Source organism: Synchiropus splendidus, chromosome 15 (assembly GCF_027744825.2).
Source record: "Synchiropus splendidus isolate RoL2022-P1 chromosome 15, RoL_Sspl_1.0, whole genome shotgun sequence".
In the NCBI taxonomy this organism is placed as follows: domain Eukaryota; kingdom Metazoa; phylum Chordata; class Actinopteri; order Syngnathiformes; family Callionymidae; genus Synchiropus; species Synchiropus splendidus.
This window is the reverse complement of record NC_071348.1, coordinates 12,542,535-12,559,760: the sequence shown is the minus strand read 5'-3', so window position 1 is coordinate 12,559,760 and position 17,226 is coordinate 12,542,535. Positions and strand designations below refer to the sequence as shown.

The 17,226-nt window shown below is 39.8% G+C and overlaps 1 protein-coding gene across 3 annotated transcripts in view; it reads right to left on the bottom strand.

Moving 5' to 3' along the window:
• Positions 1–17,226, bottom strand: part of gabbr1a (gamma-aminobutyric acid (GABA) B receptor, 1a) — a 98,505-nt gene that overhangs the window by 29,874 nt on the left and 51,405 nt on the right. For all 3 annotated transcript variants that reach the window (XM_053887227.1, XM_053887228.1, XM_053887229.1), the window contains exons 12-15: positions 17,002–17,193; positions 11,686–11,931; positions 6,133–6,196; positions 4,954–5,031 (exon numbers count right to left, since the gene is read on the bottom strand). In XM_053887227.1, the coding sequence (XP_053743202.1) occupies positions 4,954–5,031; positions 6,133–6,196; positions 11,686–11,931; positions 17,002–17,193 (580 nt within the window). The remainder of the gene's footprint in view (positions 1–4,953; positions 5,032–6,132; positions 6,197–11,685; positions 11,932–17,001; positions 17,194–17,226) is intronic.

Genomic DNA, 17,226 nt, shown 5'->3' with positions numbered 1-17,226 from the left:
CAGACACGGACATAAGAGATGTTTAGGCAGATAAAATACTACTCACACACATTTTTAAAGGGTTAATTGAAGATGTTCTCGGCTACATACATGGATAACCATATAACTTACATTTTTCAAAGTGATGGGATCATTTTTGACTTTTCAACTTTAAAGAATTTAATATACTGAAGCACAAGACCTTGAATATCGGCTTGAAAGTAAGCCAACTGTCGGCTACACAACTGATAATTTTACCCTTGCAGCCTCTGTCCTCCTTCTCCTTCTCGCCATTTCTCAAATCAGTTAAATGTCAGTTAAATGTCAGCGTTATTAAATTATATTTCTATCGCTAACAGGCTCACGTCTCTAAAAGGATAAATAGCCGCCATGCATTTACTCAAGGACATCGGGAAAGTTTAGAGAGCCGCATGATGCTCAAAGAAAGTGAACTTGATAATATATATAAATACAAAATACCCAATAAAATACAGAAATACACTTGAAGAACATAATTAGCTAGTTCTTCTTTCTGCTTAATTCATTGTGAATTTTCATCACAATAATGGAGCCCATGTTTTAAAACATTTGGTTGGAAAATAAATGACTACCTCCATATCTGTTGTTGCCTTAATGCTATTTAATGATTCCCAAATGCTTCCAGCAAGCAAACATGCTTAATAAAACATAAATCATGGGAATATTTTTAAGGGATTTGGACCTCAGGGACATACCCAAAAAAGATGTGAAGCGTTAAAAGCCTGTGATTGCCAATATCCAGCAGCGATTTAGGAGGCACATTTCTTTTGCATGCTGTTGAAATTTATGTGCATTAATAGTTCTGGAACACTTCATTTACAGTAGACATTTTGCATATGAATTCTCAGCTACCTTTCAGCTTCATTGCTGACTACTAAAGATCTGTTTTTCCCAGCTTGAATAATGGATTCTGGGACGTGTCCAAACCAAAGTGGGGACGATGCACTTTACTTAAGTTCCTTTTCATAATGTGGGAGCAAGCAGACGCCTTATTAATTTTGCTAAAATAATGCATCATCTTTTATAACTCTCTGTCATGGCCTAGAGATAATGAAAATGTAAATCATTAAAAAATACTGAGCATTGCCTGCTGAAACCTATTTTGACATCTAAATGACTCAATTTTTTTGCAGTATTATTTATCACTTCATTTCCACTACTTAAATACATGTGACTGAGGTCAAAATGACTGATACATGTCATAGTGTAATGCACCATGGTTGGGGTAAAAGCCATCTTATATCACGTTTTTTGATTGTGATTTTTAGATTATTTGACGTTGTTCATTTGCCATTTACAGTTTCTAAAGATCATATAAATTTCCCCACAGCAGGGACAAAACCCAGTCATTTTGTGTGACCCACCGGAGCTTTAGATACATAATACATCTCTAGTGCAAGCCAACTCACAATGTGCTTCAGAGTTTATGGATTGTGACGCTCGAAGAACCTTTGAACATGATTTCTACCTTTTAAAGTGCCACTTTGACAAGGCAGGTGTAGGCGTTAGTGATGGCTGGAAAATAAATTCAGGCATGTGCTAAGGAGGGTTGTTTTCTCTTCAGTAAATATTGTTTTGAAATGTTGGCCCTTAAAGATCCAAATGCAAATCTCTTGTGAGTATAGCTGAGGTCTTCCAAACGGGGCTCTGCTTTCTCCAGAAGATGTAAATTGATACTCAAAATCCCTTTTTCCACCTTATTCAGTGACAAAAATGAATTGAAAAGTGTGGTTGAGTACTATGGTAAGAGCACGCACAGCTCTATATTAACCAAATGTTCTTTAAAAACACAATCAATCATGTTCCAGTTTCACACATGGTTGCCACTTCCAGTCACGAACCTGTCAACTCCAAACAAGAGGAAATAGCTTTCGACAGCGGTTCAAAAAGAGTCACGTGGACACCTGGAACCAGATGTGCGCACGTGAGTGTAAAACAGCCGCCGGATAACATACAGGTGTCTCGGTGGTGCACCTGTTTATACTTTTGTTTGCATGAGAAAGAATCCGACGGAGTGTGTGTGAATGTCAGAAGGGTAGCAGAGCAGAAGTGTCAGTGCTGCGTGAAGCTGATGTGTCAGATGTCGGGGAAGAGTGTCACCCCCCTCCTCCGGGGCTGCAGGGTGTCAAGACGCCCATCATGCTCTGGGTTTGATGCCATGACTATCGTCATGCAGCTGATGTCTTTGTGGTGCCATGTGACGGAGTTAGGACGACGTTGGACGCTCAATGTTGTGACATTCAGATGGAGGGTTGTTAAACATGACTGTTTGCCCATCTGTTAAATCAACCAAGTTTCTCCATATGGACTACATGACCATGTGTGGCACCAATGTGCAGTGAGTCAAACTGAAATCCATGTAATTTCAAACATGTACATAGGTCATACTGTATCTTCAGAACCGCTTCATTGAGCTGCGTTTGAGGTGACTGACTGAACAAGTTTCACAAAATGATGCTTCTGAAAAATTCTCCATAAATATTCGCTCTATATAAGCAACATAAGGCCACAGAATAACTACGTCGGTGGCAGTCATGGAGTAAAAGATGAGAATATTTTCATGTGAATATGAGATTCTGGTAAACAAAATCCCTAATAAACATGTGGTTTATATTGCTAGACATGATCATTATTATTATTAGGAGGGCCATAGAGAGAATGAATCAGTCTAAACGGATACATCACATTACTGAAAGCACAGAATGATAATGATCGTCTTCGTAGTTGAGGCGTTTTGAAGCATGATTCCACAGAACCTGCAGTGAGGTATCCGCTCCTGCATGTGCATGTGTGTCAGCCATCCATTCAGTTAATGTGTGCGCACCATTTAAACCCTCCTCCGTCCTTGATCAAGGAATTGAGACAGGGTGTTGCCATGGATACCCAGCTCTATAACAGTTGCCACAGCGATTAGAGGAAGAGCTAAGCTGAAGTGGTTGTTAGGGCGACCGTTAGAGTGAGAAAGCGAGGCAGGGAGGGATGGAAGGAGGGATGCGTATGTTAAACACATGGCAGAACAAGTGCAGGGGTTAAATTTGACCCCCCCCCAGCCGTGCACCCATCTCATTAGAAAGTAAAAAGACCTCAAAGTGACTCAGGCTTCAAGAGCAAAGACACAGCTCATTTTCCATCCAAAGACATTCAGACGGATGTCACTATTGAGAAAAGATAAACAACTCAAGCCTGCGGAGGAAAGAGGAATAATCAATAACCGCACATCAGGTTTTTAAGCCGGAGCACAGCGCGGCTAACTAAAGATTTGGCAGCTGACTGACATGACCCTTTCCCCACTGCATGTTTTGACCTGGAATCACAAGCTCCTGGTGGTTTACTTGATGTCAGGCAATAGAGAATTTCTTTAAAAAGCAGCTCCCCACGGACCAGAGAGCCACGCAAGATTGATTTGTGGCACAACTCAAGTATGTCACCTCTCCCGGGAGCAGTGGGCCTGGTAAACACAAGCACGACATTTGCTTTCGGTACTCAGTCCTAAATGTTTCTTTTTAAAAAAATGCACGTTGTAGATGTCCGAAATTTCTGAGTGACAATCTGGGGAAAAAGCAAGACATTGAAGGACTTGGATCAAAGACGATCCGATAGAATAAGGAGAAACGCAGTCATGTGACTACTTTATATTGAAACATAAAGTAATAAGAATCCCTACTCATCCTCGTGGACCTCATTAGGATTTAAATAAAGGAGCATGAATTGAATTTGGATCTTTCAATACATTTTTTTCTTTCCGTTTCAAGTCTTGAACCAACCCATCCTCACTCCCATGGCGCAATATATTAACGTTAAGGAAGTGGACTTTTGAGTACAGACCAGAAAGTCAGTTGATGCAAACACATAGGCGTTTCAGTGGATTAAAAAGACGTTTTCCAGTGGATTGTGCGAGGAGAAGCAGGCATGAACAGGGGGGCAGACGTACGGAAGCTCTCTTCACTGAATCATATTGGTGGTCAGTTGCTATTTCTAACATCTTATGTGGATCTTCTCCATAGTGACGGTGCAGAGTCACCAAGTCACTGTGACAGGCTTTAAATAGCGACTGATACATCATTACACAAATAATGAATGGGGCGCCATCCCATCGCTAAGCTAGTCCTAACCGCCGTCTTTATTTTTACGTGTCACACTAGCGCTGTGCTTCAATAAAACGCATCAACATGCAACCCTGAAGCCTGCCTTTGGTGTCTTTGCCACTGGAAGTGAGCATGGGTTGCTGTTTGAGCGAGCAAGCTAAAAGTCTGCCCATTCGTGGCTTTTAAATGGAAATGGAATGTCACCATTAGCTATGCTAACCACTACAACAGTTGACTATGAAAGAGAAAACCGTCACCTACAGCATTCAAAGGGTAGTGAAAACAAGAGCCATGTTGTTCGTAGGATGTGACACACTACGCAGTTCAGTAACTATTTTTTAGCTTGACGCAATGGGACTGTACTGATGTAGCATTAGGGCTAATGTCTAACAGTGGATGCTAACCCTGAAAAAAACCTGTGTGTGAAAGTTATAACCCATGGATCCAAAATAAGTCAATAAACGTTTACAAGCTTGCTTTTAAAGTAGTGCATTTTTTTTCTTTTTCATCCAGCACAACCTGCAGACACGATGTACCAGGAGACACTATAGAAGCTGTTCATTTCTAGTGATAACGCAGATTTAAACCTCAATGAAAACAAGATTAGGAAAAAAAACATAAACCTTATTTTATTGGAGAAGCATCATTTAGCAGACAATTTCATGGCTTCTCATTTCTGCAGAGAGTCTGTGAGTCAGACTCGAGCCAAACCTGCGGTTAGAGAAAATCCAGCATGTCATTTTGACAGTAAGAAAGTCTAAATTAAGCTCGGGTGACAAGGTCTAATGGCAAAGCATAACAAGGTGACTCAGTAGCCGGGGCAGAAAGAGGGAAAAGAGTGTCATCTTACCGATCCAAACATCATTACCGAACCAGGAGAGGTTCTTCTGAGAGCTGTCATAATAGCCGATCTTCTTATAACTGCCCCCTGGAAGAGAGATGGGAGGACAGCAGATAAATAAATCAAACGTCACGGAATACATTGAACTATTGATTTTACTGTGGCCACACGCTTCCGCCATTTTTTAAATTCAAATTTTGCAACAAAACAAACAAATAAAATAATGTAAAATTTCATTAAATCAATGTAAATGAAGAACTAGACTGCTAGTATGAACAATAATTTAAATTTCCCAACTTGAGTCGAGTTTCTCTCTCTCTCTCTCTCTCTGTCTCCTGAAAACTACATTAATTCTAAATATCAAAGGATCAAATGTGCACTTCTATTATGGCTGCCTCTCTGAACATATCAACAACGTGTTTTTGTCAGGCAGGTTTGTCACAACACAGAGGGTCAGTGTCTTGCATAACACTCAATTGATCTGCATTAAAGAGCATGCCACAGAGGGCTTCACATGGTAAATCTGAATGGAGATGCCAGATCAATCTTTGATTTTTCCTCTCATAAAAAGTGGTCATAGACACAGTCAATGAACAGCGCAATGGAACGAAGAATAAAGGGCTCTGACAAGAAGGACAAACACAGAGGCAGCACAGGGGAGAAGAAGGAGAAAGGGTGAAAAAAAAAGCAGCTTATGAAGGCAGCCTTGACCAGGAATACTGATGAGGTCCCACAGTGATTCAGGGATTCAAGTCAGGTCACCTCATTGTGGATGCCAAATTACCTCGACACCACAACAGGAAACATGAGAGAGAACGTGAGGCGAAATGGGCAGGATTATAAATTCCTATCCTTCAGGACATGCAGTGAAACAGAGGTACAAAATAATCCTCAACCTTATCCTCGCGGAGAAACTCATTAAGTCACGGGTGACAAATAGGATGCCGTCTGGAGAAACCGCTTAAAATGAGAGCTTGTGGCCAATTACAGTGTAGCTTTGAGTCAACTTGCTAAAGCACACTGCCGGTGTCATTATAAGACATTGAGACCAATCGCAGCTGAGGCCGCCACACTCCCCCAAGAGAGAAAATTTGCTGAGAAATGATCAATACAGGAATTAAATTAGACAGCATTAGATGAAATGTATTTAATGATGACACGTACACTTGCAGACGGTTGTCTTCTTACCTTGCAGCTGTTCGATAAGGGTCATGGCCATCCTTGAACCTTGAGCATCGAACACCACCTGACCCTGAAACACACAGAGACATTTGTTAATATAGCAATATTCACACTGATTTGCTAACACATATATACACACCACAAAAAAAAGTCTTGCCATAATCTATAAAATTGTGTAAAAAATATGTCAATTTACAAAGGGGCGGGTCTGAAGTTCATGGAAAGTGGAGAGGCAGAATGAAAGCCCTTATCTACAGTGGAAGTGCATGGCAGTGTCTCAGACCCTTCAGGGGCGCTCTCAGCTCAGTGGTTCAGTGAATGCCAGCGACAGCTACATTTTCTTGAAGATGAATTTCCCCTCTCTGCATTCTGTGAAAACTGTGCTCTGATTGACTAACACGCCGCGACAAGTCGCTGAAGTTCAGATGGTTCAACTTGACCGTTTGTTACTTCAGAACTGTTGTTAGAAAGCTGCCTGAACACATCACTACCCCACTCCTATATTAGTTTGTTGCACGTAACCGTGCCTCGGTGTTGACCTTGCATGTAAAGCTTGGTGCACTAACTATGACCAAGGTCACCATAGTGCAGACGACCATTTTGATTTCATGTGTGGTATATGTTCAGATACAGTACACGAGAAAAAACACTATCCGAGGCAAACACTTTCAAACCCAAATGAAAACAAAAACTGCTCGCTGCTGGATCCACATGGACGCTCAGCAAACTGCGTCACTCCTATAAGGTCACACTGGATTAACACTACTGATGTGATCAAGGGTCATACCTGGCTATAGAGCCGCGGCTGTATTAGTCAGATATCAGGTATTTAATCCAGCTCCATCTGTGTTTTCTTCTGTTGTGTCTGAGCAGAGGTCTCTGGTGATGCAGGCTCTTAATCACTGAAACTATTTTGCCCACACATTTTAATGAAAAAAAGGTGTTCTTGCACCTTGTTATTGCACATGAACTGCTTTTTTTTACACCATCACCTTGACTAACCAATTTCTAGCAGGAAACCCAGATTACTTATGTCCACTAGGGATGAGCGATATGGACAAAAAAAGTTATTGCGATAAATGTTTTCATTTTGGTGATAACGATAGTCTATCTTGAAACTGCTTTATGGTGAAACTTATTACAGGAGTTTGTCTCCAACATCATTATTTGATTGTGTTTAATTGTATTCAATGTTTCACGTCTCTGGTAGAACCATGACGTGTCTGACAGACTGCTCTGCCTGTTTTATTTAGGGGTTAAATTGAGCCGCCTGTCTGCTGTATCTCATGTCTCTTAACAGTTGAGTTGAACTATGGACCAGTCTGGACACATTTCCTAGATGCTATTGAAGAAATATTAAAAATTATATGAATAAATGATCATTTAGTCATATTCTATTCTTCAAATCATTACACAAACTGCCAGTCCCTTGTCTTGTCTGATGAAAAACCTTTTTCACAATTCTCTCTCCTAAAATGGTTTTTTTCCATTGCCTTATTGAAAATTTCACTCATACTTTGACCGCTTTAGAATTTGTTGATGGTCCCTAACTGACACAGGGTCATAGCATGCGTTGCATGTGTTGATGTGAACCAAGGCAGACGACTGCGTCAGAGATCCTATGAGAACCACTCCATCTTATAAAATAAACAGGAATCCAGACAGTCAGAGTCGACCAGTGTCATTATCAAAGGTTCCCTGTATTAAAAATACGTTTAAAACTACAATTGTGAACCAAAGTCCACTACACACACGGCTGTCAAACGCTGCAGAGCTGGAGAACATGGAGATTATTATTGGCGGTACATTGTGTGCGGTAAGTTATCGCCCATCCCTAATGTCCAGCAGTGAGATCGGAACGTAGATCAACAGCTTTACCCTGATGCTCAGCTCTTTCTTCACCAGGACACACCAATAGAGCAAAATCAATAATGACTGATATGTCCATTGATCCAACACTCCATCTTCTACTGACTGGTGACAAGACACCAAGATGCCTGGGACACATTCTCATTTCCAACCCAGACAAACCCTTGCATGCTTTCCTGACTACCCATATAACAACCCTGTCAGGCAGCCCGGAAGGAAAGCGTCATTAGAATGTAAAAAAAATGCTGTGAATTAATTTAGCTTGATGATATTAAATAATACAGATACAGAGAATCACTGTCAAAACAGTTTCGAAAAAAACACCATGACCTCTGCTCTTTATCCTTGACTGATCTGCTGGACTCTAAATGTGTTGACGGTCATTCACATTCCAGTCTGACAAAATACAACAATGACCCAGAACTCTCTCCAACGTAATGCTCAATCTGTCAACCACCAGTGCAAGAGCGAGAAGGTCAGGAGCGCTGGAGGTCACATGTTAAAACATGTCAGTCACATAAACCTCTGAGTCCAAATACGTGTTATGTAAAGAGCAAGGATAAATGGAGAGCGCTTGCTGGAGTTCTAAAGCGCGTATCCAGAGCATGTTTGAAGTCACTTCCTGATGGTTAGAAGCCGAAGAATTCAACTTTAAATAATTAAAAAGGATAGTGATTACATAATGGACTACGATCATTAGCTATTCTTCATTTGAAAAGTCAAGAATGACTTCTGAAATTAAACATTATAAATAAATAAGTCCCGGTACTTCAAACAGTTATCAGCAATAACCCAAAGTGTTTTTCAGGCCACAAGCTTTCATTTTGCGTGGTGCTGTGTAGAAGCTGCCGAAATTAAAAATGAATTGAGCACACAAGTGAAGAGGTCTTAAACAAATGAACTCTGGGTGAGTTTGGAATTGGAACTTTCCGTCCACTCCAGATGGAAGTGCCTTTGAGGAGCCTTTACAGAATATATTTGATTTAATGTTAAAAGCACAGCGAGTTGTTACAAGGCAGAATTAAATATTAAGACTCTAAGAAACTCAGACAGCTCATGGAAATTAAGTTAAAAAATTACTTCTGATCATTTGGCAATATCGTAGCCACTTACAAAAACATTAATTAAAGACTCTAATGGCATTAATATCACTGAGTGACCATGACTAAATACATTATCTGTGGAGGGCGGAGGAACCTTTGTGTTTCATTTACTGGACACATTTACAACACTGGACACTACTCTGCTGAGTGTAAGAATTGCAGAAGAATTGAAGTGCAGAATTTTCCATGACATGCTGTCATTAATCGCACGACATTAATAAATACTAGCGGTGGGACAACATTATTACGATTAATTAGTTACAACAAAAATGTAATTTTATTTAATTTAACAGTTTGCTCCCCAGACAACAGGGAACCTTTGTAAGTGCAGCAGTTCCTGGTCCACTGATCACACTAATGCACAAGACACGTGGCAGCTAGGATGATAATAACAACAACAAACATGGAGGAATCCCTGAACAAAAGCAAACAAAAGCATCTGTTTGCTTTTGTTCAGGGATGTTTTTCTCTAGACAATGACCAGGGTTTCCACTACTCTGAATGGACTTGAAATTCTTATAAAATTTCAATTCTTATCCAAATATTTTCAAGACATGAACAGAGCTTTAGTTTCAATAAGCTGATAAAAAAACTTGAATGTAGCCACCATCGTGATTTATTGTTGAACTGATGCAAACTAAACAATATTTGGTCATTTAAACCGATGTATGGGTCCATCATTTGATTCAGTAATATAGCAAATTCATTCAAATTGAAAAATGTGGCTTCTTGTGGCAAATATTCTTATACCATTAAACTGCGATTAATTGAGGTTAATTAATCACAAATTCTCAAATTAATTGGATAATTTTTTTTTAAACAAATCCCACCCCTAATAAATAGTCATCCACCCTCTCAAAAGCATTTATTGCTGGGACAAAACTTTTTTTTTTTGCTCCACACAAGGACACAGAGTTCAAGTTTTATGATTCACCAGAGGCAGAGATGTCAAAATGAGGAAAATAAAATTATCAAGTTCAAAAGCCTGATGAACTGGCTAAATATATTGCATGCTGCTTTTCAGTTGTCCTTGGAACTGGGAAATTCCCAGCTGCGCCCCCCAGATAACATCACCAACGTCAAATATTCCAGTCAGGAGCCGGGAGAATTCTAAGCAACACAAGATCGCAATCCAAGATGGCTGCTCAGTGAGGAGACTGCCAGCAATATTGCATATATTCAAATTCTAATAAGAATTTCTTTCTCCAAACTGGACAAATACATAGTATTTACATTTATTTCTATTTACATATGGCAATGTTTGTGTCACGTCATTTTAAATGTTCATATCTAACTTCAAGGCGGACTATGCTAACAGTCGCTGGGCTGGTTGATGCCTACAACACTGTTTATAGTGTGTCTTACGTTGGTAACTAGAACAGCAACAGCAAACTATGGTGCTCCTCAGGTGCTTCATTAAGAAGGTGGCGTTGTGGAATCACTTCCATCCCGTGAAACATCCACTATCACGTTGCATTCTCTGTGGCAGTTGTTGGTGTAAAGAGTGTGAAGTGTTTCCATGCAGCTGAGCATGCTGCTAGCTGCTGCCATGTTTTCATTATGACGGGTTCCACGTGTGGCGTCAACGTGAGCACTAAGCATAGAGTTTAAATGCCAAGCTCGGACGTTTAATGTATGAATCCAACGCAATATCATATTCACCATTTGACTGGCAGCAGTTCCAGGTGCCACAACAAGTCAACTAAAAACTATAATAAATTAAATTAAAATTATAGTTGACAAATACAATCGTCCAGCAGTGAGCAACATCGTCTTCTTCTCGTGTCTGAATTATATTACTTTAAAGACTAATGGTCATTCAAACTGTATTTGCTCCTCAGAGCAAAAAATTAAAACACTGAAGAAAATACTTAAAAGCACATGATAAGATGACCTTCCATTCCTTATGATTTGCATTGAGAATCTTTGGATGGAGTAAAATAACATATTATGAAAGAATATAGTTTACGTATATAATGTCATGGTGTAATTACACGTCGCCTCATTTAAAAAAAATAATATTTCAGTTCCAAATTTTAAACTGATTTTATTCGGTCCTTCTGCCTTATGGTTTGAAGGCTCCGAGCTCAGGTTCCAGGAAAAAATGTGGCTCCTTCCAGAATGGAATTACCGATCTCTGGTCCAAATGAAAACCAAAATAAAGAACTCTTGGCCTTTGAATGCAAATGAATGCACATAACACAATCTTTTGCATCAGTTAATCTCCTTAAATAACCCCTGAATATTGCTCCAAATTTTGATTTCAGTTCAATATTTATAGCCTCATAATCCTTTGCATCATTTTATCTCGCCTTTTCCCGTGAGAGGGCACAATGATCTTGACTGGAGTGCAGCATAATTCTACCGCTTTCCTTTACTTTTCCATGTTGCCAAGCAGGGAACAAAATATTATCACTGATTTACAAAATGATCCGTGCGATGCCAATCATTTGAAGCTAAAACCTTTAACACAAACACCCACCTGCCTACCGACAGTAAGGAGGCAGATGCTCCAAACCATTTAGCGGAATGTCAAAATAAATACAGCATGAAACTTGAAGGGAAATGTTTTTATCCAGCCACTTACTGAGACTCCCTCGAAGGAACTTGTGTTGAGCGCTCTGTAGATCTCAGAAGTGATGTCGTGATTGTTGTAGTTGAAGTCCTCCAGTCGACGGCCCTTGGCCTTCAGTGGCGCCACAGTCTTATTCAGAGCCAGAGCCAGAGCCCAAACAGCGTCGTAAGCCAGAGGAGCCTCCTGAAACCCACCAGTCTCCTCAGGGTTTTTGCCTCCCAGACGAGACATCAAGGCAGCCAGAAACTCCTGAGACGTCTAATTGGAGAGACACAGAACAAAAAGAAAATCAGAAGTGATTGTTACAGAAGGAAACATCGCTTTTTCAACTGCACCTGCTTCAGCACATTGTTTTTTTTTTTTGTATTTCTGCTAGAAGAAAACATGTCTGCTGATTTTACACCTTTTATCCCAGCCTTCTAATGCTCACTGCTACAGATCATTTATTGATGTTTCATTCTCACTTTTTACAAAGGCTATGTCTTGCATTTCACTATAACAAATTCAAGTTGAATCTGCACACATAAGAAAGAAAGTTTACTAATAAATAATCAGTTAAAATCATACATCTAACGCAATAAGTGTCACCAATTTGGTACAAGTGAGCATGTTGTTATTATTGTACAGGAGATACTTGTGAGTAAGAATAAGACACACTTATTTTTACTCACAAGAACTGGGGGAGCAGTGGTTGCATTCACATATTCATATTCATATTCACATCATAGTTTTGTGTGAGGATGTGGTCTGTTATCCTTGATCTTAGTTCAGCATTTAACACAACTGATCACATATTTTTCCGATTGTTTTCCAAGCGCAATAACTTAAAACTGAAACAACATGGTCAGTAAAAGTTATATTTTTCACTTGCTGTCACATTGCTCATGATGTCATAAGCATTGGGAGAGGAAACAAGCAGAGCAAATGGAGCACCAAGGTCAGCCTGGCACTCAAGGTTAACTTGAAGTTGGAATCAAACTGATAACCTTGCGGCTACGAGGTTACAGAAGTAAACACTGCTGCCAAAATCTCTTCAGAAAACTGCAATAATTACACACATATCGCTGTTTAGGAACATTTCCATGCAGTAAATCTGACGAAGGGTGGTTTTTGAGGGGCAGACACACCTACAATTTTGTTCACCTCATTGAAATTCTCCCTCTGCATTTGACATTTAAATTTCTGCTCATTATATATATATATATATATATATATATATATATATATATATATATATATATATATATATATATATATATATATATATATATGTAAAGCTGACAATGTGATCCTGCAGACCCTGCAGTATTGGCACACCAGATTTATTCATGCTATGACAGAAAAATATGCCAATTCCAGAGTGAGAGAATTGAATTTAAAATGATTATGAGCAGGAGTTCTGGCTTTAACTCTTATCACCCGCTAAGCTGCACATCAACAGCTGAAGCTGCAGGTAATGACAGGTGCTGTATTAATACAAACAACAGCTGCTGATGAAGAGCAGAGAGTCAACTCTGGGGGTGTGAGGGGCTTTGAGGAGAAGGTAATAATGAGGAAGAGGTGGGCAAGCAAGTGAGAAGATGGGATGATCCACAGCTCAGCAGAAACAAAGAAGGTCAGACAATGGTTGAGAGGAAAAGAGGAAGAAATGGTTTAAGTAGATTAGAAAATGTGAACAATAAGTGAGCGACAAGCAAGGAGAGAAGCTGGCTCATACCTGTCAGGCTCTGACAAGTGTTAGAAATTATAAAGTAGGAAGGTGTGACGGTGATAACGGTGAGGTTAAAAAAATCCTCTGTTCTATTTTATATTAGCAAAAAAAAAAAAAAAAGAGTGGGGGTCATTTCAAGTTCATTAAAGCTGTCACATCAGTCAATTACGTCTTGAATATCCATTAACTGCGTTGTAATAAATAAAAGAGCCAGTAAGTGGGCAAACAGGAGAACAAAATGGTGCCTTATTACAATATTATGTAAATTACAATAGCGGGTAATGATGAAAGGGATTTTCATTGCACGAGCCGATATCAAGAAGGTAAAATTGATCGGTCGACACCTTGTTTACCACTACCAGGGCTTCATTTGAAAACCAATTTTCAGCCTTTGGATGCTGCTGTTATGAAAAATCAAACATGGAAGATGCATCTTCTAACACAACTGTGCTGCTGGTTATGCTCTTAGCTACTTGCATCACATGACTTCATCCCCCTGCGGTCTCTCTTTTGATCCTGAAGATCAACATCTGGATTCCTCAACAATTCCTCCAGGAATGGAAGAATTTAATTGTAGATATATTGCTGTGACGTTTCATCTTAAAATGACTTGCATGTGTGACAGTGTATTGCAGTAGATGACACACAAAATTCACGCTGTTTAAAGCCCAGGCCATGCCATTCTTACACGAGGCCCATGAGAGTTTGGAACATGTATGGTAGGGCAACACTAGATGTTTTTGGAATCGACCTTTAGTGGCCACTAGAACTTGGTGTTTCCGCTTCAGAATTTCCAGTTCATCTTGCAACAAACTGGCTTAAATCACGCCGCCAATAGCTAACTTTATCTCAAGGCTCAAGTTAAGGACAGACACGTGTATAAGGTAGTTCTCCAGTAGTGCTTGAACTCCAGACCTTATTCCCTGCATGAGAAAAGTTCCACTTTTTGACCTGCAGTATAGGTTAACACAGTGTTTTTATAACCTCCAACAGCCAGAATTTTGAAAAGATGTATTCTTTGGCTGTTTCTTATACTGTAGTAATATAGAACATTTGTTTGTTATTTTGAATTACCTTACAGTAAATTGCACATTACAGAAATTTGCATTCCTTAACAGAGCCATGTATGCCTCACTGAGGTGACACTTATATTTAAATAGTGGCTTAAAACAACCCCTGACAATACCACAATACCTCAACAATAAAAATGTCTATTGTTTCAAGCTATATTTATCAGTATATAATGTTACAAAATGAACTTTCCACTTGTTCTAAGTAACCTCAGCTAAGTTAGGAGAGATCACAGCAACAGGAAAGACCAGTGAAAAGAGGGGAGAAGGAGGGGGGTGCTCGAAGCCAGTTGAGTTTGATCACCATTCAATCATTTCAAATATAAAAATGATGGATCTTTTTCAGTCCTGTCTGTTCCACAGGTGAGTATTTAAGTTGATGAATACGCTAGACCATTTAGTTAATTGCTTGCAATGAGCTGTGCAGGGGACTTCAATGAATATTGTTGGGGGGAAAATGGCCCACTTTAAAAGAAAGTAAATGCTTTGAGGAGGAAAAAAGTGCCTTTGGTTTCATGAGCAGTGCGAGTGGTGAGGCCATAAACCATATACAGAGTTTAGTGCGCTGAAATTAGCCTTCAAGAAAAGTCAAAACACCAGTGAGCACCAAACCCACTAAACACCTTTCTGGGTTCAGTCGCACCTTTATAGGCAGCAACTTCTATATGTGCTGCCAAATGGAATGGAGCTTCACCCCATGTAGTTGTCCAGAACCATGATAATCCACTGGATTGTTTTAAAGACATTCTACTAAAAGAACACACTCATGCTTTAGGCATTGCTTGAGGAAAACGTGAGCTAAGTCATTATGAGTCGCACTGCCGGGACCTCAAATGTCTGTGGTAAATTTCCTGACAAAGCCTCCAATTAAAAGTGAGACTTCTGGGTGGAGCGGCTGACATGGCTCAGCTCCGGGGATTGCCACAACACTGTCTTCCAAGACTGGAGTGTTATCAGCGAAGCTACATCTCTATCCTCACCTTTCAGGTGCAGAGGGTCAAACTATGAATTTAGATTCAATTATAACAATCTTTCTGTTAAAATAATGGGTTTAACTGACAGTTGATGAATGGCGAGAGAGGGAGTGACTGACACTCACTTATGGCAAAAATTCCTTAAACATAAATAGAATTGACATTTGTGAAATTGGGGATTAGCGGAGTGTTTCCAGTTTGCAAATCCAATCATAAACTCAATTTCCCATTCGTGCTTACAAGTCAAAACGCAGGTGTTCTCAATTTGACATCATTACATGCTCAGCCAAAACTGAAATGTTTTTTAGCGTTTATAGTCATGCAATTACTTTTAAAGACGATCATGTATGTGCAGTAATTCTCAAAGCTGCACTCCCAATACATGCCTGTGACCTCAAGTAACTTAAGTGACAGGATGACAAAGAGTGAGTCAGACCCATTACCATTATCATGGCGGCGTGGTGCGTCGTGGCCAACTAAACAGGGAGGTGCACAGATAGACCCCTAGAGGTGCTCGAGCGCCACATGAGAAAATTGTCCTGTTTTTCTTCACTCTTAAATTCTTGAGAGTAAATACTCTCATGGTGCTAACCAGCCCACAACGTTCCCACTCGTAGTGTGCACAGTGGCAGTCAGACAGCTGACTGTCAATATCAGGCAGGTACACTCAGTGCCTGAGTTTAGATATGCTTGTCTGGGATATTCTTGGATTGGACAAAATATTATTTGGCTGTTAAATAATGTGGCTTTCTTCTTGAGTTTGATATTTTGAATTAGCTTAAGGTGAAGTGTGTTAAATTTAAAAGACTAAGAGCGGATCTACTATGACGCCTTCATGCATGCATCGTGGGAAATCTTGATTTTGGTCAACAATGTTTTCTTAATAGTTTCAAGATGGCGCCAATGAAGGCTGGCCTGGAATTATCTTTGTGGGTTATTGATTTATTTATTAGTTGTTTCTTTTTATTTCATTTTATTCATGACAGCACTTTAATCCAAAGCACTTTCCTAGTTGGTGGGATCCCCACTGACCATGGCAATAACGTTGTTTCTGATAGTTTTTCTGAATGTTTCTTTTTTTCAAGCCAAACTAACTCATTTTAAGCCACATAAAGTTACTAACTATGGTACGCTTGATGCATTTGACGTCATGTGATGGACACACAGAAATAACTCAGGCTGTCAATAGATTACATTTTAAAGCAAGACGTTGTCAACATCATGATGTGGCCAATAATGCTATCCTTTTAGCATGTTTTAACCTTTTCAGAGCCCCTGGGTTTATACTAAAGAATGTTCTTGACAGTGTCAGTTATGTTGGGTGGTAGCAGTTAACAAATGTTTCCATAAGAAAAGCCTTTAATTTCGCAAGTCAAGTCATTCATATAAAAAATTCAAATCTATTGACAGCCCCAAAATTAAAAACTGTCAGGCACACACATGCAAACAACAGATCGTGAAGATTGGTTGTCCGCTGTGTCAAAGTATGTCTAGTTAGTATAAAAAAACACAATGCTAGACTAACAAAATTGACAGGGATGAACTGTTTAGAGGAGTAAAGACAGCCACCCACCAAGTTAGAGACGCCTCGGACAGTCTCCGGATTCAGCATCACAATCTCTGTGGTCACATGACCTTCCACCGCCTCTGTCATGTTCTCCACAGTGCAGTTGATAGCCGGGTCCTTGATCTTGAACCAGTTGTCCGCGTACCAGCCGATAAGGAACCATACATACTTCTTCCCGTAGAGTTTCTCCTTGAACACCTGCAGCAGGACAGAAGGCAGGCAGATAGGGAG